General features: G+C 44.3%; 2 protein-coding genes and 3 non-coding genes across 5 annotated transcripts; all 5 read right to left on the minus strand.

The window, feature by feature from the left end:
• Positions 1-3,710: 3,710 nt before the first annotated feature.
• On the minus strand, positions 3,711-7,183 carry LOC124996319 (60S ribosomal protein L17). Its single transcript, XM_047569173.1, has 7 exons — positions 7,109-7,183; positions 6,589-6,638; positions 6,364-6,404; positions 5,659-5,793; positions 5,391-5,489; positions 3,982-4,173; positions 3,711-3,790 (listed from the first exon to the last, which is right to left on the minus strand). Exons 2-7 carry the CDS (start codon positions 6,626-6,628, stop codon positions 3,743-3,745), a joined length of 555 nt encoding a protein of 184 aa, XP_047425129.1. The 5' UTR covers positions 6,629-6,638; positions 7,109-7,183; the 3' UTR covers positions 3,711-3,742.
• Positions 3,870-3,937, minus strand: LOC124997175. The gene has a single exon (XR_007110934.1). It is a non-coding gene; the product is annotated as a small nucleolar RNA SNORD58 (small nucleolar RNA).
• LOC124997169 lies at positions 5,559-5,625 on the minus strand. The gene has a single exon (XR_007110929.1). It is a non-coding gene; the product is annotated as a small nucleolar RNA SNORD58 (small nucleolar RNA).
• LOC124997177 lies at positions 6,482-6,551 on the minus strand. Its single transcript, XR_007110935.1, has one exon. It is a non-coding gene; the product is annotated as a small nucleolar RNA SNORD58 (small nucleolar RNA).
• A 1,444-nt stretch (positions 7,184-8,627) lies between the features above and the next one.
• Positions 8,628-23,998, minus strand: mfhas1 (multifunctional ROCO family signaling regulator 1). Its single transcript, XM_047569168.1, has 3 exons — positions 20,627-23,998; positions 10,373-10,584; positions 8,628-10,294 (listed from the first exon to the last, which is right to left on the minus strand). Exons 1-2 carry the CDS (start codon positions 23,595-23,597, stop codon positions 10,454-10,456), a joined length of 3,102 nt encoding a protein of 1,033 aa, XP_047425124.1. The 5' UTR covers positions 23,598-23,998; the 3' UTR covers positions 8,628-10,294; positions 10,373-10,453.
• Between the last annotated feature and the right edge of the window lie 1,767 nt (positions 23,999-25,765).

Here is a 25,765-nt window from a genome sequence, read left to right on the forward strand (position 1 = left end):
ATGTGAGCTTGTGGTGTTTCTAGGAACTCTGGGTCCAGGTCTGGTCCAGGTCTGGTCCAGGTCTAGTCCAGGGGTTGGTGGATGATCAGAATGATGTCATTACTATCAGGGTGGTTTCTAGTCTCTGATCTAGAAGATATTTTAGTTCATCATTAATTAATCAGACACAATGAAGTCTGACCCATAGAGACCAGGGTCCATAGAGACCAGAGTCTGGAACTGGATTCTGTAGTTAGTCCTGGTTTATTCTGTGTTTTTAGTTGAGTTTAACCTCCAGCAGTCTGGAGACTAAAGGTTAAACTGGTGGAATAATTGATTGTTTAGTTTCAACCTGGAAATAAATCAGCTTCATGTTAAACTCTGTCTCAGTCTGTGAATCACTAAGAACAATAAGCTCAGTTTGAGACGAAAGGAAACTGGAGTGAAGCCACAAGAAAAAGAATCAGTTCATTCTGATCTGTCACTTTACTGGTCTCTGGGAAATCACATGACTATAAGCCCCACCCCCTTCCAGCCACACCTTTACCTGTTGTGTCTAAAGCAGATTTCACCTCAGAAAGATAAAGACAAAGTTCAAGAGTTATATAATTAGATTGTCTGTTTCTTTCCTGGTACATAGTCCATATGTTTAGGATCAGGTGACCACAGGCTGCTCTCTGATTGGCTGCTTCAGACTCCTCCTTCCTGACCTGAGACGACAGGTAAACAACAACTGAAGAGTTTCAGCTCGAAGGATTGACAGAATCTTCCGGTTCCTCTTTAAAAGTGAATTAGCTGCAGCATTAAACTGAGACGGACGAAGACGTGAAGAGTTTCCTCCTGATTGTCGTCGTCCTCTAAACACAGTGAGTAACACAAACCTGTTTCACCTCAGACTGAGGAGAGAGTCAGCGACATGACGAGGTTCTGAGCTTTAATGAATCTGATGATTAATGGTCGATGACTGCAGCTGGTTGGACAGTAGGTGGCAGTAGCTTTAGCTCTTTCTTGTTTTTACTGAGGTTTTCAGGACTATTTATGTTTTATTTGCATGTGGATCAGTAAAGTGAGAGTGTGAGTGTGAGCAGCAGCTCCAGGATGAGAGGAGTTAGCTAATGATCTGTATGATGATAATAAAACATGTTGAAGCTGCTGCTTCATTAACACGTCAACACCGTCAGCAGCTGCTGGACTTTATTCTGAAAGTCACTTCCTGTTCTCCCTGTGGGTGACTGACAGGTGTCTGGGGGTCGACTCTGAGATGATGTGATCTATGAAGTGAAGCAGGAAGCTCCAACACTTTGATGAGAGACGACTGAGAGCTGCTGGGACCAACGGGTAAGAACCAACGGACTGAAGGGAGGACATCAGCTCAGAGCAGCTTCTCTCTGACGTCTTTCTGTCTCCAACACAGGAAACATCTCAACACAAACCTCCTGGACATGGACCCAAAACCAAGAAGAAGAAGAAATAGCAAAGAACTGCCACCAGAGTTATCTGAATTAATGAAAAAAAAACTGACTGATGATGCAACTTTATTCACTGAACAGTTTGACCTCAGTGAATCACAGGCGAGAGAGACTGTTAGTAAGATGAGGACGATCGCTGATAAACCGGATCTGGACGAGGAAATGAACGACAGACACAGAAGGATCGGTGTTGCTGCTGCAGTCCTCGGGATCATGGCAGCTGCAATAAGTGAAGGGTTGAGTTTAGCTGCTGTTGTTGCTGTTGCTGCTGTTGCTGTTGGTGCAGTTGCAGCTGTTGTCTACACAAATATCACAAGAAATAGACAAAAGATCGAACGTTTAAAGGAGGTAGAAGATCTGGGAGAAGAACTGAAGAAGATCATTGAACCAATGAAAGAGACTCTGCAGGAAATAAAGACGACATGTGAACAACTGGAACAAAAATCAGCTGAAGCTCAAACTGAAATCACTCTGAGAGACGTGGAGGAGTTTAAGGAGATGCTCAGACGAGTTTCTGACCTGAAGGAGACGAGTGGAGGAGTTTTGGATGTAGCTGTGGTGATGATGATGAACAGAATAAAATATGTACTGGCAGCGATTGTGCCTGCGTTCAGAGACACTTCGTCTCCTGAAGAGGATCAGAAATTAAGAGACGCCATCATCCAGTCAGTTGATCAGAGTCAGAAGGTCTTGAGTGACTTTGAGAGGATGAAGGAGGCTCTCAGAGAATTTACAGGAAGAGACTAAGCTGCAGTTACAACATCCAGATGAGTTCAGAGAGAACAGGAAGTTTTTACCAACTCATGACGACATGTAAACCATTTATGATAATATCTGACTCTGTTCCTCTACAAATGTCCAGATGGAGAGTGGACCTGGTTCTGTTTCACTAGAACCTTTGGAGAACATGTGAGGCTGTGCTGTTTCTAGGGGTTTAATCCAGGAGTTGATGGATGATTTCGTCAGTATCAGGGTGGTTTCTACTCTGTGATCTAGAAGATATTTATCAGTTTATCACTAATTAATCAGACATGTCAAAACACTCTCACAAACACACCAAACACACCTAAAACTATGGACAAACTAGTGCTGTGAGATTACATTAGTGCCAAAACATCATCAACCCGCATTCAGACCACATTCTGTCCGTAATTTTCTTAATGGGGGCGGGCACTGAATAGACCCCTCCCCCCTTTTTGATTGGTCACTTGCCTTCTGTCTCCAGGTCAGAGTTTACTTTCTTTTTTTGCAAATAGAACCATGATTAAGTGCGAGTTGTAAATACATGAATTAATTGTGTTGAACTATAACAGTGTGGTTGTGTTGTTTAACTGTAATAGTTTTAATAAAAGTCCAATAAATGAGACACAGGATCAAACTGTGTTGATGTTGATCATGTTCAGTAGAGACACAATCAACCATCAGCTGCTGTATCACTTGTATCAGGTCATATGAATAAACATGTACAGGCTCCAGTCACATGAGTCTTTGTTCATAGTTTATAAGGAGACGTGTTTTGCAGCGTTTATCTGTGGATCATGGATTCACATCTACCTGTAAGATCCTGCTGCTTTAGGCAAAGTGACACATGAAGAATAAAAACATCTGTTTGCTGTAATGAATCTGTTAAATAGAATAACATTTAAAAATCCATTATTCTGTCACAAAGCCATTTTATTCATTCTGTTAACCTCCATTAATTCAGTCCAGGTTTATCATCCGAGTGTTTTTCACAGATTTTAATACATTTAAATAAAGTGTAATAACATATTAGTAATGTTCTATATAAAGACAAAGTAACGTTACATGTAAATAAACCTCTCACTGTCGTTGGCTTGAGTTTCTATCTTAATACATTATTCACACGTCTGATCTATAAAACCCTGTAAATACCTGTAACCTACGTAGTTTATTTCTCACTTATATTTGTTCTTTTACTACTGTCTGCAGGTACAAACATGAATCTCACTGGACTGTGTAGAACTGACCTAATTCAAAAGAACACACTGAATAAATGAGCAGTGGCGCCCCCCTGTGGTGGATCTCTCACTGGAAGGATTAACACGTGACCTGCTGTCATTTGATTGGCTGATTAGAGACTTGCTTTAAGCAGCAGGTGTACCTAATAAACTGGCCACTGCAGCGTTCGCTTCCTCTTCCAGTTTATTTTCTACCTCATAAATATCCTCAACATTTTCTCTTATTTCTGTTTCATCTGAAAACTGAAGCAGAGGAAAATAAACGTGAGGCGGAGTCTCAGAGTCTCGTGACAAAAACCAGGGTTTTATTGACATTTACTCCCGAGCCATGAGCTTCTGCTTCTTCAGCTTCTTCTGTGAAACCTGCAGAGACCAAGAGAAAAGAGACGTCGTCATTAAAGCGCTGGATGAAACCGGAAGAAGCTGCAGCTTCGGCTTCAGCGTCGCTCAGAAACATTCGCTTTGTTTTCATGTTTAATCCAAAGGTGTCCTAAGAGGTCATCAGTGCAACGCTGGACGTCACGGTGTCCGCTCTCAGGGGTCAGAGGTCGTACCTTCTTCTTCTGGGCCACCTCCTCCTCTGGTTTGGGGACGATCTGCTCCTTCTCGGTGAGGATCATCTCGATGTGGCAGGGGGAGCTCATGTAGGGGTTGATGCGGCCGTGGGCGCGGTAGGTGCGCCTCCTCATCTTCGGGGCCTTGTTCACCTGGATGTGTTCGATGACCAGAGAGTCCACGTCCAGACCCTGAGACCAGAGACACGGGTCAGACGGCTTTTATTTTTAGTTTTCATAATAAATCTGACCCTAAAGACTTTTATTTTGAAGAGGAAATCTGAAATAAATCAGAGTCTAAAGAAGGAACCAATCAGGTGCTTCACATTCCGACAGTAAATAACTGAAACGTTTTTAAATCTTGAAGTTTATTTGGTTAGAAGCAGAGCTCCACTCTGAATAAGACGAGGAACATGTGTTGGATCAACGTCTCTGAACTATTAGAAACCAGAACCTTCATGAGACCAGATTCAGAACCGGACAGTTTCACTAGTGTACCTAATAAAGTGGCCAGGCAGCGTACGTGTGTTAATTTGTATTATAATGTGTAAACATTTAAAGGAACAGTCTCTTAAAGGTAAAGGATCTTAAATGGAGCCTCGTGTTCTTGTAAATAAAGAGGATTTCTGCTCTAGATTCTTCGTCCATTTAGAACCAAATCATTTAACAGTTATAATGTGAATAATTGCGTCTCAGTGAATCTGGAGTCAGAAGAGAAATCAAACCTCTACCACATGTAGACGTTCAGATCTTTGATCCAGACTGAATGAATAAATCCATCACACGTGACTCATCCAGAGACTCATCGCTCAGATCATTCAGGTCTTTTCATGGTTCATACAAAGGCGACCAGCTCCAGGCGAGTCTCAGGAATCAGGATCTGATCCACGTTAACGAGACACTTAAACCAACTCACATTCATCTCTTGTATTTATCTCTAAACCTCTCAGCTCGTTTAGCTCAGAAATATTTGTTCCTTTTTAAAATGTAAAACCATCTTAATATGAAGCAGAGATCAGATGTTCTACTGTTCAATCATTTCTTTTCTTTAGAGGAAAAACTAATCAGGTCAGAAATGAGGTTTTAAACAGTTATAGTTCAAGTTAAATGTTCTGTCCTGTTCTGGTGGTTTATTATGGGACGGAGCAGCTTCATGAACCAATCAGAGTCTGAACAAACGCTGCATCATGTCTCATTGATAAAAGTCAACCTGTTTTTTTAACTGTTCTAACTTTGACTCCTCCAGAATAAAACCACTTGGAGACTCAGAGCGTAGCAAAGGTTCACGTGTCTGAATCTTCTGTGACAGAAACTTCCCACAGACCATGAATGAGCTCATGTTCATCAGCACCAGTTACTCTACGTTTAAGCGTCAGAGGTTTTGATTCGTGGGTGGACCCTGAACTCACCTTCAGCTCAGCGTTGCTCTCTGCGTTCTTGAGCATGTGCAGAAGGAACTCTGCGCTCTTCTTGGGCCAGCGACCCTGGGTCCAGCCGAACTGTTTGGCCTGAAAACAGACGGACACAGTTCAGACAACGTGTCCCCCTCGTCCCCGTGGGACAGCTCAGTCACAGACGCTGCTCAGGTTTAAAGATTAGTTTCATCTTTGATCCAAAGGTGTCCTAAGAAGGTCATCACTGCAGCTTCAACGCGTCTCCGTCAAACCCTGAGCTCACCTGAGCACATCGGCCGACGCCGCCGTTGTAGCGACGGAAAGGGACGCACTGGTGTTTGACCACGACGTCCCTCAGGTACTTGTTGGCCTTGCGGATGTGCATCCCTTTGATGGCCTGGGCCGTCTCACGCGTGTTCTGCTCAAACAAGGAAGCAAACATCATTCACTTTAAACAGGTTTCATTTCACTCCAGCGTTTCAGTTTTGGATTCCAGCCACATGTAGGTTTATTATCATTAAAGTGACCTGGATTCACCAAAAAAAAGATTAAACTAGAACCAGAAAAGGTTCGTTCTTTACAGAGTTGCATAGTTTCTCATCCCTCCACCATTAATGCACCTGCAGCCGGTAGAAAAATAATCACACACAGAACATGTGGTTAAAAAAAACCTGAGAGAAATGAGACAAACTCTGAGAGACAGGAGACATTTGGACACCTGATAGTTGTGGACATGGTCCTAAATAGTTTTAATGGAAATAGTTGTAAATAAGTAAATGTGTTGATCAGCTTTAGAAATGTCCAGGTTAGATTTACATTCTAAGTTCTAGCAATGGTTGTGGTTTTCTAACTGGTTCCTCCTGGATCTGATGGTTCTAGTCTGGTTTTAGCTCCAACGTGTTCACACAGTTTGACAGAATGAAACCAGACCGGGACCAATGAACAGGTTTTTACCAGGACACGTAAAGACACTGAACTCGGTTCTTACCTTGAAGTGAACCCGGAGGTTGGAGCCCCTCGACTTGCATGCTGGAAAAAAACAGAGTCAACTCTTAACACACACAGATCTGCAGCTCAGAGACACTCAGGTGAGTTTATTACTGTTGGCAGCTCAGATTTTCAATGATTTGTTTTCATGTTTGAATCCAAAGGTGTCCTAAGAAGTCATCACAGCGACCACAGCCAGACCAGACCTGAACCCGGATCTACTCACATTTAGTCGGGTTCTCGGGGTCGAGAGAGTAGCGGACCATTTTCAGAAATCTGCAGGAGGAGGAACATGTTCAGCATTAAGGTTAAACTCACTATGAGAAAACATGGCGAGAATAATAATGAGGCTCCAGGTGACGGGTGTTAGCCTTAGCTACAGTTAGCATAGAGCAGCGTCTACAAACACCACTAATACAAAGCAGCGGACACTTTAAAAATCTAAAGAAACACCTTTGCAAGCATTACAGATAAAAACTGGTTGTTGTAGTTCAGTTAAATCGCTAGTTTACACATGTTTTACGGTCAGGCGGAGCCAACATGGCGGACAGCAGCTAGCAAACCGGCATCTTCACAAATACTCCAATAAAACTCAATAATGTTCGCCTCCATACGCAAACATGTTGCTTAAAACTAAACGTTAACACGAGACAACGTAAATCCAGCGAGTTAAAATGAAGGATGGTGGAGATTTAGTGAAGATTCACGACAGATTGAAGCCGCTGAAAAGTCCAACACTAACTCACCAGAGAGGCCGCGGAGGAAAGAGGCCGTATTCCGGGACGGGACGCGCATGTCACAACTGCGCTCAGGTTTTACGACAGTGGTGGGCGGATCGATCCAAATGTCGATACTATCGATAAGATAATACTAAAGTCTCAGTTTCTCACTCGTACGACTGAAGTGATAATTTTGTAAATTTTATTCATTTAAAATCAAATTGAAAGAAGTGAATGATAAATATAAACCCGCACAACAACATTTAGACTTTCAGAATAAAACAATTAAGAGAAAAAACAAAAGGCAGGAGCAGACATAAAAAATTAACTTTAACTGTGGATTTTAATTCACTTATTTTATAATTATTGTAAAAATTGCGTACATAGTATGTTGTGTTTTTTCTATTTTTATTTTTTAATGTTCATTTTACATTTTTGTCGTTCCTGCTGCATCTTAGTGACGACTTCGTGTTGTTTCTGAACAAAACGTTTATTTTGTTAATGACGTGTTTCCTGTTTACTTTTCTGCTGATTTTAACTCATTAATAATCGAAACATAAAATCATAAAAACACTGAAGTCATGAAAACGCGTTCAGACTCAGATCGATTCAGATTCGATACATCCGTCTTAATTATTAAAGAAGTATAGGTCAATATTATTTATTGTTTTTATATATTTATTGTTTTTTTATTTTTATTTTATTAGATGTTACTTATATTTTTAATTAATTTTATTTAGACTTAGACTTTAATGAACCATAAGGAGATTTATTTGTCTCAGTAGCTCAGTTACACATAAAAACCTGTCTTCTGTCCTCTGTCTTCACTGGAGGACAACGTCTCCAACTCCTGACGTCTTCATTAGAACGTTATTAATATTTATTATTTACTGATTTTAGATCAGCATCATAACAAATAAATCATAAATTATTAAACTGGAAATAACTCCAGATGTTTTTCTTTGTTAAACATTTTATCAATAACCTGAATGTTCTTAGGAAACATCAGAGCTCATGTCCAGTTCAGAAACACAGCGATCTCTGGTGGACACGTTGGGAACAGCAGCTACAGTTATTATTGCAGCTTGAATTTGTTTTTGTCATTTCTGCACCTTGTAAATTCCTCGCAGGGCTCAGACTGGAGCCTCTGTCTGTGGTCTATTCTTTATAAAATCACCACTGCGCTGGTTTGTTTTTATTCTACTTTCAGTGTAAATATATTTGTATTTCTTGTGCTTTTCTAATCTCATATTTGTAGATTTTATGTTTAAGTTGCTGCACTGTGGCCTTTGAGGAAAGACATTTTAATCCTGTGTGTGTGTTACACATGTAAGAACCGATAACAATAATTAATTAATAAATCTTCTTTGTGTTGAAGACGCCTGAGCCTAAAGACATGGATGATCAGGTTTAAGAACAGTTTGTACCCGTGGGCCATGAGGCTGATGAATCTGACCCTGCACAGACTCAGATTAACAGAGCGACTCTGAGACGTTCTGGTTGAACGTGTGAGTCAAACATGTGAGTAAATGAGGACACACGCGGATCCGACTCCTGGTTTATTTGCTCGTCCATGTCGCTCTGTGAGACGTGGATAGAAAACGCCGCGTCGACGCCCTCACAGGGTCACGCACCACATTGCACCGTAAAACAAAGTCGAAGCTCGAGTGTGATACAAAAATAAAGATATTATTTACAGAGAAGAACAACAGGCGGTGAAACAGGAGGCAGTGGAGATAAATATCTGTACACGTCCCACTGAGCTCCAGCATCAAGACGTCAGTGCTCCATCCGTTCGGTGGGTCACTGCTTCCTGACACGTCGTGGCTTCGTTGGATTGTTGGTGACAGGAAGTGAAACCTTTGATTATCTCAGACACAACAAGATTTATACAAGAAAGACGAGAGACGTTTAACACTTTAATGTTTTACTGCGGCTCCTCCACCTCCACCAGCTCTGAGGTTCTGTTCAGACCTGGTTACTGGACCCATCTGGTCTGTAGAGTCCAGATCAGAGTCCAGGTGTGAACCCGCAGTGAGTCCGGGTCCAGTAAAGACCCACCTGGTAGAAACGATGCCCTGAATATGAGCAGGGATGTGCCGATACCAGCGTGAGAGCGATTCTGATCAGCTGACACGGGAATGAACCTGGACGCTCTTTTTAAACAGCAGGGGGCGTATTTCAGTTTTCAGACCGGACCGGATCAGCTGGTCTTCCTGTAAATCCCAGACCAGGATCACATGCAGCCTCAGTCTGTTTATCAGAATTATTTATTTTAACCTGGGATTTGTTTTAAAGATCCAGTTTTTCATTTATTTTCTTGATGTTAAGATAAAATTTCTTTTAAGAAGAAGATGTTTGTGTCGGAGGAATGAAAAGAGATTCTCTTTAATTTGTTAAAAAGAAAATATCATTTGTAGTTTTTATATATTCATTCATAGTTTGTGTTTTGAATCCTGACTCAGAAATGTGTTTTTTGTCTGACGGATAATTAAAGGAAACTCATTCTGTTAAAATGTTAAAACCATGAGAAAATCGTCTGGTTAATCCGGTATCATTCTTCATATCGAGCATCGTCACATCCTGATAACGAGACTTTTAACAGATTCTGGACCTGGAGCTGAAACCAAACTAAACCAGAACCTAATCTGAACCAGGATCAACGAGGAGGATGATGATTCACTATTTATTATTTCTGTATCTCCTTCTCACCTGAGATGTTTCTTCTCTCTGAGGATGGAAGAAGGTTCCAGGGTTCAGGTCTGACACCAGACTGAGACCAGATGTGGATTTAAACTAACCAGGTCTGAACGGTCCCTTACAGAACACGGATCCTGATCCTATCATTTGGTTCCTGTCTGAACGGTTCTGATAAAGTCTGGATTTAAAACAGAGAAACAGGGACGTGGGCGTGGCCTTCTGGTTTAAGGCTGAGCTGGAATCTCTCAGATTTGATGCTATTAGCATCAGATAAAAATCAGTGAGCTAAAAGATAGAAAACCCAGCAGAGAGGAAGGGGGGTCCTGGATCGTCCCCAAAAACTGATCCGTGAGTCAAATCGTTCAGGCCCAAGGAGGACGAGCTGGAGACAGAGTCAGCATCCGGGCAGGCGAAGGAGGGGGGAGGCGTCTGGGGGGGCGGGGGAGGCGTCTGGGGGGGTGGGGGAGGCGTCTGGTCCACGTTGTGCTCTTTAGAACCCGATGAGTGAAGGACCTGCAGCCCAGGAGGAAACACAACGTGATCACAGAGAAACTGATGGAGAAGAAGAACGTGTTCTGAGAGGAGACGTACGGGTGAGGCAGAGATCCAGAGTCCAGGCCGATGAGGGAGGAGGAGGCTGGAGGGGTGAGGGTGAGGGTGGGAGGGGGTGAGTTATTTGAGCCCAGGGCTGAGGGCGGTGGGCGTAGGTGGGTAAACCAGAGCCACGTTGACCCGCTCAGAACCATTCTTTGGACAGATGATCTCAGTCAGACCTTCAGGCCGAGGCTGGCTCAGCAGCTCACCTGAAACAACAACAACAACAACAACAACATCATCATCATCATCATCATCATCACCATCACCTTCATCATCATCATCATCATCATCATCACCATCTTCATACAGGTTAGATGAAGTCAATGAGGAGCAGGACGGGGACGGATCATTTCATTTAACTCTGGTTTTAAGTGCTTGTGTCCTGTGTGGTGCTATGACCCCTCCCTGCCTGCAGGGGTGGCTGTGTTTTATATTTTCAGTTTCAGCTTCCTGTATGAGACCTGAAGATTAGGGCTGGGTGATACTGGGAATGTTGGTATCGATCCGATACCCAGTAAATACTGGGCTAGTATCGCCGAAAGTTGGTTATGATAAAAAACAGGAAAAATATTTCAGGAAATAAACTGTTTTTTTCTTAACGAATTACAATATAAAACAATTTAACAGTATAAAATATTTCCATGTTTACTACACAATTGTTTTAGAATAAAAGTCATTCGTGCAAAATAAGAAAAAGGAACGAGGCAAATATATAACAATGTCAACAACACAACAACAATGGAAAAGTCAATAACAAAGTCAGCTGAGTAAAATAATTAAACAACTGTTAATAATAATAATAATAATAACAATAATAATAATAATAATAAATATTAAAAAGAAGGGAAATGTTGGCTGTTGTGCGATGCCAGGTGATACTAACGTCTGAGTGTCACCTTTTCCTACAGGTGAGGACGGGGGAGAGAAGCTGCATAAACTCAGTGAGGAGTCATAGACGAGAAACTGGAATAAAAGTATCAATCTCAGCACGCTGGTATCGACCCGATACCGATACTGGCTTTGGTATTGATACTACTGATATTTAGATCGATACGTCCAGCCCTGCTGAGGATCTGGACTTTAGTCAGTCAGTAATTCTGTAGGTTAGTTAGCTCGTCTACGTTCACCCTGAAGGTTTAAAGGTTTTCTGTTGTTCAGTTCTGGTTCTGTTCGGGAAGAGTCAGCTTCTAGTGTCATGTGTCCGGTCGTAACAATGGTCAATAATAGGGATGTCAGAAAATATCGGCCAACCGATAATATCGGCCGATATTAGCCTATTGTTGTAATATCTGTTCATATCGTTATCGGTTTTACCACCGATAATCAAAGCAGATAACATGATGCCCGGGTTGTGCTAGTGCTGCTTGTTGGGTCCTGAGACATTTACTGGCGCGTGATTGATGACCTCATCAAACCGCACCCAGAGCCAAAACAACAACAGAGTGTAGCTAGTGCGGCTAACAGGTTGCTTGCTACCTAAAATTAGTCTGGGCGGAAAAAAAAGGAGAATCAGGAATTAATTTGGAAATAATAATAATAATAATAACAATAATAATAATAATAATAACAATAATAATAATACATAATTTACACAATATCGGCTATCGGCTATCGGCAAAAAGTCACTATCGGACATCGCTAATAAATGACAAACCAAACTGTCCCAGGACACTTTGCCCCCAGATGGAAATGTCCAGGTTTCTTCAGGTTTAAAAGAACCTCCATTGTCTTTGTCCTCCTCTGGTTTCAGAACGTTTCATAAATCATCTGGACACGGTTTGTTATTAGAAATGAAACTAAGCTAAAAATCAGAAAACAACTAAAACCAGGACTGAACCAATGAGAATGAGGTTCGAATCGTCTGCTCAGTCTGAAGTTATATGTGTTTAATAAATAAGATTAACAATAAGAGGAAACTGCTGCAGACGTCCACCAGAGGACGCTGTCCCCCCCAGAGGACCAGGATTGACTGACTTCCCCCTGAACCTCGTCTCTCAGGATGAGTCACGTCATCGTCATGTATCTGATCTGAATCTGAGTATTCTCCTAAAAATCACTGGACTCAGAATCATTTCATTGATCCCAGGAGGGAATTAGTTTTTCATTACATCAGCTCCTCCTCAGAGTGTTCGGCACAAACACAGCCATGTAGGAGAATCAGTGAGAGTAATATACAATATAATATAATATAATATGATATAATATAATATAATATGATATAATATAATATAGTATAAGTGAACCTGTGTTCCAGGTTGTTGCTCTATAATAACATTGAATAAACTCAGGTTCACTGAAGCTGATAAAAGATTTTGCCGTTTAGATTTTTCCAGACCTGATCGTAGTGATTACAGGCGGTAACACCGACACTGGACCGACTGTAACTAGATTTAACTCATTCACGTCTTTTCGTTTTGATTTTCTGCAGTAACGTGTTGGAACGTGTTGCCTGGCAGCCTGAACTCAGGGCCCAGTTCAACCCTGACAGCGCCTCATTGTTCCTGAGTCTCTATTTTTATGGCGAGAACAAATAAGAGATTAAAACGTGTTCTCACACACACACACACACACACACACACACACACACACACACACACACACACACACTTTAAGCCGATCCCTCCAACGTTTCCTCCGAACAGGAACAGACTGGATCAACACAGCTGACCTATTTTCTTCGTCATCATCATCATCACCTCTGGCCTGATCACGGGAACTAAAAGGAACCTCTGTTCAGATTTTATCGCCTTCGTCTTCTGAACCGTTACCACGGAGACCAGATCACGTCACTGCAGAACTTCACCGAGGAAGAGGAGCGTCACATCTACTGGAAACAGAACTTTATTAAAACTAACTTGTCCGTTGTTTGGTCGGTCTGCTGTCCACCAATCAGAGGGCTCAGACGGGACTTCCTGTGTTACGGTTGCTAGGTTACAGTCCCATAGAAACATGCTGATAATCAGTGATAACAACGCGGAGGAGAAACGACAGCAAACACCTGATGTTTATATATTAGCACACGGGTAAATACACGACCACGGACCAGAAGCAGCTCATCACAGGGTCTGATCATTTATCCTCTGTTAATTCAGAGACATGAACAGAACTCTGAGACCAAGACCAGACGGAACCAGGACCATACAGAACCAGGACTAGACAGACCAGGACCAGACAGAACCAAGACCAGACAGACCAGGACTAGACAGAACCAGGACCATACAGAACCAGGACCATACAGAACCAGGACCAGATGACACTGATAATTATTAAAGGATAATTTATTACATGTAAACATTCTCTGATCTCCTCGTTCTTCTTTGCTCTAGAACGATTGTTCAGTAGTTGTCGTTATTCTCAGGTTATTATTCTCTGGTGTTACTGGTCCGGCCCCTTCAGATTAAACTGGTCTGAATGTGGCCCTGGACTCAAATGAGTCTGACTCCTCTGGATTAGGAGATGAGCAGGAAAGTTACCATGGTTACCTCCAGAACTTCTACTCCTACTCCTATATGGTTCTGGCCCTGGTTCTGGCCCTGATTCTGGTCATGGTTCTGGCCCTGGTTTTGTTCATGGTTCTGGTTCTGGCCCTGGTTCTGGTCCAGGTCTCCAGTAAACTCTGACCCGGGTCGAGCTGCTGTCTGACTGGTGACCTGCCACATTGTGAGCTGATCTGCTGGATTTTCATATCTGTATTGTCCAGGGTCAGGTCCAGCTTATGATCAGGATTAATGTCCAGATTAACGAGGAAACACGAGGCTGCAGCTGCTTCACTGAGTCAATAACAACACGGACGAAGGACTGACGCTCTCTGCAGCACTTAAACCATTAGTCTATTGATCGCTGCTGTTCGACTCCCACATCCACTCACAGCTCCATGACTCCATGACTCCACTGCTGGACTCTCAGCCCTGAGCTTTGACTGCAGAGCGTCACTACTGGTTTCCACTCTTTTAAAGATATGTCAGTATTTCCCCTCTGGTTTCACATCTGCACATGTGGACGGATACATGATACGTTTTTAAAGTGAGCCCTGAATGTCAGAGCTGACAGGAAGCTAGAGATGGAGGCGTTAGTCAGTGACCAGTGTGATGTGGATGTGATGAGGTGGTGGTAGGACATCATCTAAACACAATCCATGGAGTCACTCGGGTCAAACAACAACAACAACAACAACAACAAACACTGATGCTGCAACGTTTAGAAGAAGAGCAAAGTTTCCTGGAGACTAACCTTCCAGAGAGAGTCAGGGAGTTTATGACCAGAACATTTGTGGAGCAGAGAACACGAGGTACGAGCTCTTCTCTCCACATTAACTCTGACTGGAAGAAACATTCACTGGACTGAATCCAGTCGGCTCTAGAGAAGACCTCAGGAAGCTACAGGGACCAGAGAGGGACTGGGTGTTTAAAGACGAGCCTACAGGAAACATGAAACCATCTCCTCCACAGCCTCCAGGATCCTGAGGTGAAACAGTGAGAACACAGCAGAGAATCAAGCTGGAAGAATCTTTTCTGTGCTGGAGCTGGAGGCAGCAGCGGCTCAAACATCCGGCAGCGTGTCCTGAAGTAGGTCACGGTCTAATAACTCCTCCTCCTCCACAGACCTGACGACCAGAGACAGGAATGTGCAGCTCTCATGTCTCCTCCCTCCTCCTCCTCAGCAGGTAGAGGAATCATTTCCAGCCCCCTCCCCCTCCTCCTCCCCCTCCTCCCCCTTCAGCCTTTCAGCCGCAGCCATAAAAGGAAACAGCCTCGTCTGTGGGACAAGCAGAACTCCTCTTCGTCCAGGAAACTCCCACTGGGACGCTGGACGTTTGGAAACCAGTGGCGGCGTCTGGCTGAGCGTTCACAAACAGCTCCCACTTCACTTCCTCCTCCATTGAACGGTCTGAGGAGGAACTGAGCCAGGAACAAAAACACAGACTGGAGGCTACACAAGGGTCGGTCCAGAGAACCAGGAAGTCAGTCTGCACAGTAAATATGCAGCTTCGTATCTGCAGCTCATTCTGGTGAATTCACCTCTCGATCCACACTGATAAGGACTGTAACACTTCATCTACCGCCCACTTAAAGCTTCAACAAGAAACACACTGCAGAGTGGAATATAAAGGGAGGGTTTCCTGTAGAGCAGAGTTCATGTTGGGGTGTTTGGCTGCTGGATCACATGATCTGAGCTCATCTATGTGAATGCATGTGGCTTCAATTGACTCTGATATGAAACAGCAGCCGCCTCATTCACGTCTTTCAGTTTCATCTGATCTTAAATGAACTGAATCTCTCTGCTGCTAATAATCCTGAACTCGCTGCACATGTCCAGCTGTGACTGAGACAAAGACCAGGAAGAGGAAGAGAAACAGGAGGCTGGTGTCTAAAAATAAAAGTTAGAAATAAATAAAATGTTCCACGACAGTGAGAGAAGTTCACCCTGATTATTAGACGCATCCATTCATCCACTGGTAGAAAAGAACCTGAATCAGAGACGTCTGTTCATTAGTGACGAGGCTTTAAAAGATTCTGAGAACAAACCAAACTAGAAACTAATCGTTCCTTCCATGTTGTTTTAAAGAAGCGTCCTCGTGACCATGTGAGCGACACCAGACGTTTTCTGAGGCAGCAGAATAATAACAGTGTCAGGGATTCTTGATTTACTGGCTGACACGTTGTTGGATGTTTGTGGTGAACAGACAAGGATCCAGCAGCCAAACACCTCGTCGTGGTCTGAGCCAGACTCACAGCTCCAGAAACCGCTCGACTTTATAATGAAACCATTTTCAGACGTAAAGACGACGTCTGAAAACACAGGAGACGACAACAACCTGAAGACCAAGATCACTGTGTATCAGACCTGTGGAGCTCTGTAGGGTTAGGGGTTAGGGTTACATTCAGGCTTAGGGGTTAGCTCATAAACTACATCTGGTGTCATGGTCTCATTAACCTCCTACAGTCCTCCACTCATACCTGGATGAACAACGCTCCCACCTGCCCATGATTCCTCTCATACCCTCAAACTGTCGGGTAACATCATCTACGTGTTTGCTTCAGTCAGATGGATGTTTATCTCTACGAACTGGTCCAGGTTCTGGTCCAGGTTCAGGTTTATTCCTGTTTAAGGGAGTTTTTCTTTTGAAGGGAGTTTGAAGTCAGATTTTGTAAAATGTCTTGAGAGAATCTGTATTAACGCTACAGAAATACAACCGAAGTGAAACTGGACTGAATCAAGATAAAGCTGGAGATCATGAGCCAGAGACCAGAGCCAGGACCAGTATTAGTATCAGGTCCTGAATCAACAGTACCAGTATCAGAACCTTGACCAGGGTCAGGACTAGGAAGAAGCCAGTATCTTGGGTGGTTACTAAGGCCGGACTGATAAACTAGCCAGCTGCACGCTACCAGACCAGATAAGACAAGAGCTAATTAGCATAACCAGCTGCCTCCAGCGCTGTGCACATGGTTTCTGGTCGTTTCTGGTCGAAGTTTATATTCATCATGTTTTTGATTTATTTATTTATTCACTGTTTGTTCTCCACAAGTTCTGATAATAAAAGTATTTGAATAGTAAAAAGTTCTCCCTTCAATTAATACCTTTCTTAGTATTTGGAGCTATATTTAAGCCATTAAAAGAAGGTATTTAATTTTCTTTTAATTGAAAAATGTAAAAATTTTATTGGCCAATATATCAGTTATTGTAGTTTTTATGTCCTTATCAGTCGGTCGGGGTCTAGTAATTATTAGTGTTATTTTTGCAGTTTGTTGCTAAAATGCTGACACAGACTTCCTTCCAGTAAATATCATAAGTCCGACTGACCCCCCCCCCCATAGGATTACCGCATGGTGACATAATAGGATTGTCTTCCTCTTTCCAGATTACTCACTCTGACAACGAGCCGAACAGTCACCACAGACAGAGATAACGTTCGTCATACCTGAAACCTCAGCTCTGATCACAAAGACCCAGAGAATCAGACGAGTTTCAACACGTGAACGTCGGCGTTTGACACAAAACAATCTGATACTAAACCATCTTTGATCTGGGAATGATGTCCAGGAACAGGCTCAGTTACATTTCAGACCAATCACAGTTACTGTCTGCGCTGCCACACTTTCATTTCTGAGGAGGTGAACGTCACATCAGGTTCAGACTCATCGGCCACCTTCACCAAGTCCACAGACTAATTTAACCAGTCAATCACACAGCAGAAAACCAAAGTGTGAGTCCAAAGTGACGTCCTCCGAAGTCTTAAACTAGATGTCACCTCCTCAGAAATATATCTACATCTCTCAGAATATTCTCCCTCCGTCCTTCTCTTATTACACCGTCTACTCAGACGTCTTCTCTCTCTTCTGGTGTTCAGTATTTATCAGTTTCAACTCCAACATGAAGAAATTCAACACAGTTGACCAGAGAAAAAGACCGTCACACCGCAGCGCAAGTAGAAGTTTGATCCTGCAGAGGGCAGCAACATGATCATTAGATAAAAACTGACTAAAATCCTGAATCAGAATCCTCTCTCCTTTGTAGCCGAGTACCTGAACCACTCCAGAGTTTAGCCTGGTTGTTGGCTGGTGGTCAGAGAAGAACTCAACAGAGACTCCAGAGCAGATGCTAATGGTGATGCTAATCATAGACATAAATAAATAAATATAAATAGATGGCGCATTGACTGTTGTTAATAATAAACAGACAGGTCCTGAAAATAGCTTGACAATTTAGCAATTTACAACTTTAACTGTGTGGACACATCATTGCAGCAGGAGTCAATGCTGCATTTGTGATAAGTGTATATGATGATAGCGGTGATGCTAATGGAGAAGCTAATGGTGACGCTGCAGACTCAAACCAGTTGAGAGAGTATGAGCCAAGTTAAATACAAACTTGAAAACTTCCAGGTCAAGTTAACACTGAATTTATAAGTGAGATACTTTGTGTAAACTATGAAAACTGTGCGATTAAGCTTTTTAAATATTTTAATCTACTGACAGACCTAGTTATTAGTGTTTAGTTTCAGTCTGCTCAGCTTTTGTGTTGTTTGTAGAAACTAAAGCATCATGGATTAACGGGATTAGACACAGAATGAGTTTATGAGACAAAATACTAGAACAATGACTCAGCCTGAACGTGGTGACAGTCACAAGACTGCTAGCTGTTAGCATGCCAGCTAACAGCTTTGTGTCTTCTTTCAGCTGCTCCCAGATAAATCATTAAACTAAAAATGTGTTCCCAGCAGGCTCTTGGCACCGATGACATCCTGGAGTCTGCCGCTCACTTTAAGAGTATCTCATTGTGAACATGTTCAGACCGACTCCTGGCTCAGCTCCGTGGTAAACACGAGCCCGGAGGAAAGCAGGAAGACAACACCTGTCGAACAGGTCGGTTGTGTTTGACCGTTTGAAATCCTTTAACGGGATTAAGACGAGCCGGCAGAGACTCAGTGAGAACAGCAAGAGTGAAAGTGTTCTGGTCCACAGCAAGAAAACTTAGTCAAACATTTTTCAAATGTGAGCGTTCTGTCTCGGCCTGTTTTCAGATACGACGTTAACACAACAGAAACTCAGAAATAAGAGGAAGCTGCTTCTCCAGAACAAACACGAACAGACACGATGCAGCTGATCCAGCCTGGACCTGGTCAACAGTCAACGTCCTGGCTGTTCTCAGATTAACGGGTCTGAGCCATGAACTCTGATCAACTGTCCTCAACCACCGGCTATTTTGGTGTCCGTCTAATTTTGTAGCGACTGGAGGAAAGTATTTAACACGACTGCTCGGGTGTCACAGAAACACTGGACGACCACAGAGGAGCCACGAAACCAGAGTTTACTAATTATTATATGAATGAGAAGAAGTGAATGAAATGAAAATAATCAGTCTTCATACTTACATTTATAGTTTAAATCAGAAAAGTGTTTTCTGCCCATGTTCAAGGGTGGAATTAGATTTATTACAGTTTCTAAACAGTTCTCTTAGTTGTGAAACAGATTTCGAACGTCTTCCTTGGTTCTGGAGGTTTGAGGCGTCTCCTCCATATTCTGCCTCTAGTTTCTTATCTTTCATGTCTCTTTGCTTTTGTCTAACTCTTCTCCATCCTCACACGTTTTAAATCCTGACAGTGCTCTCAGCGTTGGAGCTTCTGTCCTAATCTGGATCTAAGATTAGATATAAGAGAGAGGATGGTGGAGACGGAGGAAACTTAAAGAAATCTGAGGATTTCATGACGTCATATCAGATCTTCAAAAACTCCCTGAAGTGTTCAAGTTGTGGGTCAGTTTTTGTGTTTATTTAATACCTTAAAAGAATAAAAGTTGCTTCAGTGTGAGCTCAGACTGAAGGAGTTGTGGGTCGCAGCAAAGACAAGAGGAGGAAATAAAACCAGTGTTTAGTCTGTTGAGCTCAAACTGCAGCCGAACGCGTCGAGTCCATAAAAGGCCTGAAGAAAGTGAGAGGTATGAGTGAACTCATGTTTCACATCAGCTCCTCTTTCATCCTCTAAAACATCCCAACTTGTGACCAGACTTTTAGTCTGATACAATAGGAGGTTTCTCCAGCTAATCTGAACACCGACTTTTATCTCCCAACCTTTATCCTGTTGATCATCGCGTCTCCACCTGCATCCATATCAATCTGTTCCGATTTAAATAGGCAGCAGGAAATCACACCACAGCTGCATGAAAACAATCTGCAATCAAGTTTTTCTCAAACTCAAAGTGTTTCCTGATAAACTGAAATGGCTGAATAGGAAGGAAAGGACTCACGACTGAAATCAGACAGAAATCATTGATTCAGATCAACGAGGACCTAAATAAAAGCTCAAAGAAACAAAAAAACTAATCTGGAATCAGGTTTAAGATTAAACCAAGAAGAACAATCGCTGCAGAAACTAATTCTCCTTCCTTACAGTTTGATGAAAAGAACCAGATCAGTGAGCACTTCTCTCACCAGCAGTGTCACAGTAACATCCATTCATCCATCCATCAAAGTATGGATGGTTTCCTCCGCCTCCATCATCCTCTGGTATCAAAGTTACGTGAGCCCTCGGGGGCATTAAGGCCATCAATGCTCATCTCAGGTGTTTCCAGCATTAATCTCGGAAAACATAATAATAACAACAATAATCACTTTAGCTACTTCTTGTCTATAAATGTTATTATTTAATGGTAGTGAGCTGATTTGTAGTTTATTTCTAGGATCGCCATTAGCTAAAGTCATGAGATGTGTGAGGCAGTGGAGCGAAGAGGAGGATCAGAGAGGACTTACCTGGGAAGGCGTGGGGGTTGGACGACCCTCTCTTCAGGCACTTGGAACAGAGAATATGTACAGAGTAGTGCAGGCCGGGCCACTCCTGCAGCAGCATGTTGAGCTCCTCCACCAGCGGAGTGACGGCTTGCCACGCCGTCCAGATGTTGGGCAGTGATGCATGGCTGGCGATGGACAGAGTCTCGTCCTGCAGTCTCCCCTTGGAGGGATGGTGGCTGATCACAACAGGGACTTTACCTCGATAGGCGACAATCTGGCGCCGGCCGTCCGAGCGCTGGACTACGTGGCTGTTGATCTGCACACTGAAGCGTGCAAACAGTCCGGGAGGAAACAAGAAGGGGAAGCTGTACTGGATGTGCAGCTGCTCTACAGAGAAGAAGTGACACAGCGGCACAGAGCTCCCACCGGCCGAAGCCTCAGCCCCGGCCTCCGCCCCAGCCTCCTCACTGCTGACGTAGCTGGGGAACTTGTACCACACTGTGGCTCCGTTCAGAGGCTTGCTGCGGGGCTTGTTGATGCAGTAGCAGATCCCCATTTTCTCCAGGAGCTCCATGATGAGGTGGAGGTCCTGCTGGGTCTGGATGAGCGGCCTGAGGAGCAGACGGATGACGTTGGAGGGCAGGAGGCCGTGCTGGAGGAAGCCCTCCACGTGGTGCTGCAGGTGGGTGACCCTGAGGTTCTCTCCCTTCTCATCCTCTATCACCAAACTCACCCTCCCCTTGTCCCCCCGCTCCCCCTCAGAGAGGAGCCGGTCCAGCAGTGTGGACTCGTCCCTCTGGAAGAAGACGTTAAGAATTGCAATGAACCGTGGAAGATTGTGAAAAACATACTCCTTCAGGGTGAGGCTGTCCTCAAAGTACAGCAGCTTCCCGCTCTCGTGCAGGTAGGATAAGGCGCTCTGCAGCCGGTCCTCCGTGAGCCCCGCCTGGAGGCCCAGACGGGCCGAGTCCCACCACGAGAGCCACAGATCTTTGGGCTTAAAGTGCAACTCCTCCAGCATCTGCCAGGACTTTGGCAGGATACGATGGAGGTTGGGGAAGATCTCCCTGTGGTCTGCCACGGACATGAGCTTCTCTCTCAGCCTCTGGATGTTCCTCTGAGTCTCCGTGCAGCTGACGCTCAGGACAGGAGACAAGATCTGCAGCCTGTGGTTCAACATGTACTGTAGCTGGGCTTTCTTGCGCCTGAGGTTCCGGTCAGAGACGCCGTAGAAGAGGACATGAGGGCTGGAGGTGCGGACGTTGTAGCCCTGCTCCAGAGCCTGATCCACCTGCTGAACCAGGCTCTTCAGACTCTGGGTGTCCCTCGCTTCCTGTAGGCCAATCTGTCTGTGAATGTCCAGACTCTTCTCCTCCACCTCCACCTCTCCACACAGGTCTGCATGTGTGCCCACCAAGCACACTACGGCGTGGGGTACTTTGGCACAGAGAAGATGGAGGAAATAGCCCACGTGGGCGTAGAAGTTCTTGGGCGAATATGTTTTGAGGTTGATGACGAGGATGTAGAGAGCACCAGGGGAGAGAAAAAAAGGTTTGATGAGGTCGTAGTTTTGCTTCCCTGACAGATCGTACACTAGAAACGTGAGGTGGCGACCGGCGTCTGCCACCCAGTTAGTGACTTCGATGCCTTTGTTTCCCTGGGCTCCTGTGACGTCCTGCTGTGAGTTCACCACGCTCTGCCTCAGTCGGGTTTTCCCAGAGTTCTTCATCCCCATCAGAACCAGCTTCAGTCGTGGCTTCACAGCGAGCTGTGAATGTGCAAGTTCCTTCTGATAGACAGCAATGTACGGGATCCCCTTCATGCACACCTCGTACGGGGGCTGGATGAGAGGGTTATCCTTCACCTTCCAAATGTTCACTTTGGACAGCTTCCCAAAATCATCTGGGAGAATGGCTATTTGGTTACCCTGTAAAACAAGCTCCTCCAACTTCTCCAGCTCCACAATAGAGTCGGGCAGATATGTGATGTTGTTATTGTCCAGCCAAAGGTTCACCAGCTTCAGCAGCTGCCCAATTTCCTCTGGGATATGGGTCAGTTTATTCCTGCTCAGGTACAACTCCTCTAACCCTGTGATGCTTAAAATCACCTGAGGAAAGTTCTCAAACTCGTTGGAGGACAAATTGATCATTTTGAGTCTCTGTAGACGACCGAAGGAAGCAGGCAGGGCAGTAAGGTTGTTCCCATCCAGCATAAGACTCTCCAGGTTGTGCAGGCGGCAGAATGAGTCTGGTAGGGAGGACATGTGGAGACTGCTGAGCCACAGGATTTTGATGGACTGCAGCTTCATGGTGTCTGCTGGTAACACTTCAAACTTGTTCCCCGAGCAGTCAAGCTCCTCCAACTCACCCAGGGCCAGGATCTCAGGGGGGAACTGGTTGAGCTTGTTGTGGTCTGCATCCAGAGTGCGCAGCTTGGCGAGGCCGGAGAATGATGTGGGCAAGTCGTGCAGGTCGTTGAAGCTGATGTCGAGTTCTTCCAGAGACTGAAGGACCCCGATTTGAGCCGGCAGCGCCTGGATTTTGTTGTGGCTGATGCAGAGCTTCTTCAGACCCCTCAGCTGAACCACCCCCTCAGACAGGCTCCTCAGACAGTTGTGGCTCATGTCGAGCTCCACCAGCTGCACCAGCTCAAACACTACCCGGGGTACGGAGGTGAACTTGTTCCTGCGGAGGACCAGGATGCGCAGGTTGTTGAGAGTGGTTCCCAGCCCCTCAGGCAGCTCCTGGAGCGAGTTGTTGCCCAGATTCAGAACCTCTATCTCGGCTATATCCTCTGGTAGTTGGATCTGGTTGTTCTTGGAGCAGAGGGTGAGCTGACGCAGGTTGCTCCGCAGCTTCCTGGAGCGCAGGGCGGCATCCCTCCACAACCTGGCTGTTTTCAGATTGTTCTCCTTGTCCTCCATGGCGCTGCAGCCGGACCCCCCTTCCTCCTCCTCCTCCTGCTGCTCCTTGTTTTCATGGAGAGTTTTCATGGATCCTGAGCGGCCAGCATGGAGGACGGAGTCCCTCAGAAATCAGCGCGCTCCTCAACAGGAAACCCTCCGCCACCGAGGCCAGAATAGCCGCGACGTGTCGGGGAATAATCTCTTTTTTCGACAGGAACTGGAAGAGAGTCTGCGGCCGCGGATGCATCCTTTTCTCTCTGCGCCACTCCGTCGGGACACAATGAGGAGCTCCGCGGTCACAGCTGCGGCTTCCACCCGGGGCTCCGGGGCTGAGGCTGCCCTCCGATCACGGCTCGGATCGTCCTCATCGCCTCCGGAAGCCTCTGGGTCTCTGTGTCCGGGAAGATGTGCGGGTTCCGGGGCAAAACTAAGTCGCCGTGCGTCGTCCTAACCGCGGGGAGTGGAAGAGAGGCGGCCGCTGCGCACACTGCGTCAGATCCATGAGCGCTCCTCCCTTTCTCCTCCTCCTCCTCCTCCCTTTCTCCTCCTCCTCCTCCTCCCTTTCTCCTCCTATCTATCTATCTATCTATCTATCTATCTATCTATCTATCTATCTATCTATCTATCTCTCTGTCGTTCAGTTCATGCCATATATTGCACATTATTGAATTGCACTTGTTGGAATATTGCAGAAGTTAAAGAGAAACCGTTCAGTGTTCATTCATTACTGTCCTGGGACATGTGTTGTTCTTCAGTCTGTTTGTCCTGAAAACAGAAGCTGCTGTTCTGTGATAGAATCATGATGGATGGATTAAAAACCTTTATAGTCAATGTGTGGACAATAAATGTGAGATGATGGAGAGATCGCAGAGCTCAGTGATAAATGATTAATATTGAATTAGAGAACTGAGTCTTGTTGGAGGATAGAAGAGACACGACTCTGGCTCCATCTGCTGGAAACAGTCTGCATATACACAAACTGTAAAGTTATCAGGTCTTTGAGGCGACTGGCCAGCAGGGGGCGCAACTTCACACTAAACCACAGGTGTTAAACATACGGTCAAAAAATACATAGAAGACGGCAGATTATCAATGAAAATAACAAATAATCTCTAATTTATCCTCCGGTTTACTCAGAGAACTGAACAAAACACAACCAGAGACCAGGACTAGACTGACCCAGGACCCAGGAAGAGGAGAAAAGAAGTAAAAACCAGTAAATGTACTTTTTAGTCACTGTTAGTCACAGTCACAGTAAATTCTTGGTCCGTGTTGCATGCTTGAGATCTCCCCAGCAAGGCTCTTGTTCATATTGTCATATATATCTTTTTTTTTTACATTCTCTTACTTATTCTTATTGCCTATATTGCTCTTTGTTCTTAACACTGGTACGCTTTGGGTAAGAGCTGCTGTAATGAAAAGTAATTTCTCCCTGGGATCAATAAAGCAATTCTAATTCTGATTCTGATTCTGGTGTTATAGAGGTCAGGAGACTGGGACGCCCTCTCCAGAAGCTTCACTTTATTCTGCTGTAGCCAGTGACAGGTTCTGGAGTTTTTGGAGTGTTGTGTTGAATCCAAGTACATCCCATACTAATACTCCAGTCCTCACTTTTTTCTTTTCTTTTTAAAAAAATAAAATAAAATTAGACACCTTGGTGTCTAGTCAGTGTAATGTGTCAGTGTTGGTCTTTAATCATGGACAGTGCTTCAGTTTCTGCTTCCTGCTGTATGAGGTCATTCATGAAGACATAATCACTGATTGGTTGAGAGGTTTCAGAATATTCTGGATGTCAGCTTTGTATTTCAGGGAGAGAGATTAAACCTCTGCTTTGATCCCAACAGGCCAGATGGATTTTACCCATTGTTATTTACTGATCCAAGCCTTGTGACCGTTCACTTCCAGCTGCTCTGAGGAGATGATGTGTCATGAACTAATGAACATAATATAGAAGAGAACTTCCTCCTGGAACATTAAACCTTCCAAGTTCTCCAGTATTATATCAAGCTGCAGCCATGTTTCAGTCAGACTAAATAAATCCCACAAAGTGTTTTTCTCTTCTCTGGATGTTGTGAAGTAGTTTTTCTTTAGCACAGAAACAATCCTGAGATTGTCCCCACTGTTGTCTTCTGTGGACGTCCAGGTCTTTTTATGTTGCTGAGCTCACCAGTGTCTTTATTCTCAGACTTTAACAACATATTGATTGGATTCATGTTGTTTTTGATGATCCAGTGAAGACACTCTGAACAAACTGA

The sequence above is a fragment of the Mugil cephalus genome, chromosome 19, assembly GCF_022458985.1.
Source record: "Mugil cephalus isolate CIBA_MC_2020 chromosome 19, CIBA_Mcephalus_1.1, whole genome shotgun sequence".
NCBI classification, from domain to species: Eukaryota; Metazoa; Chordata; class Actinopteri; order Mugiliformes; family Mugilidae; genus Mugil; species Mugil cephalus.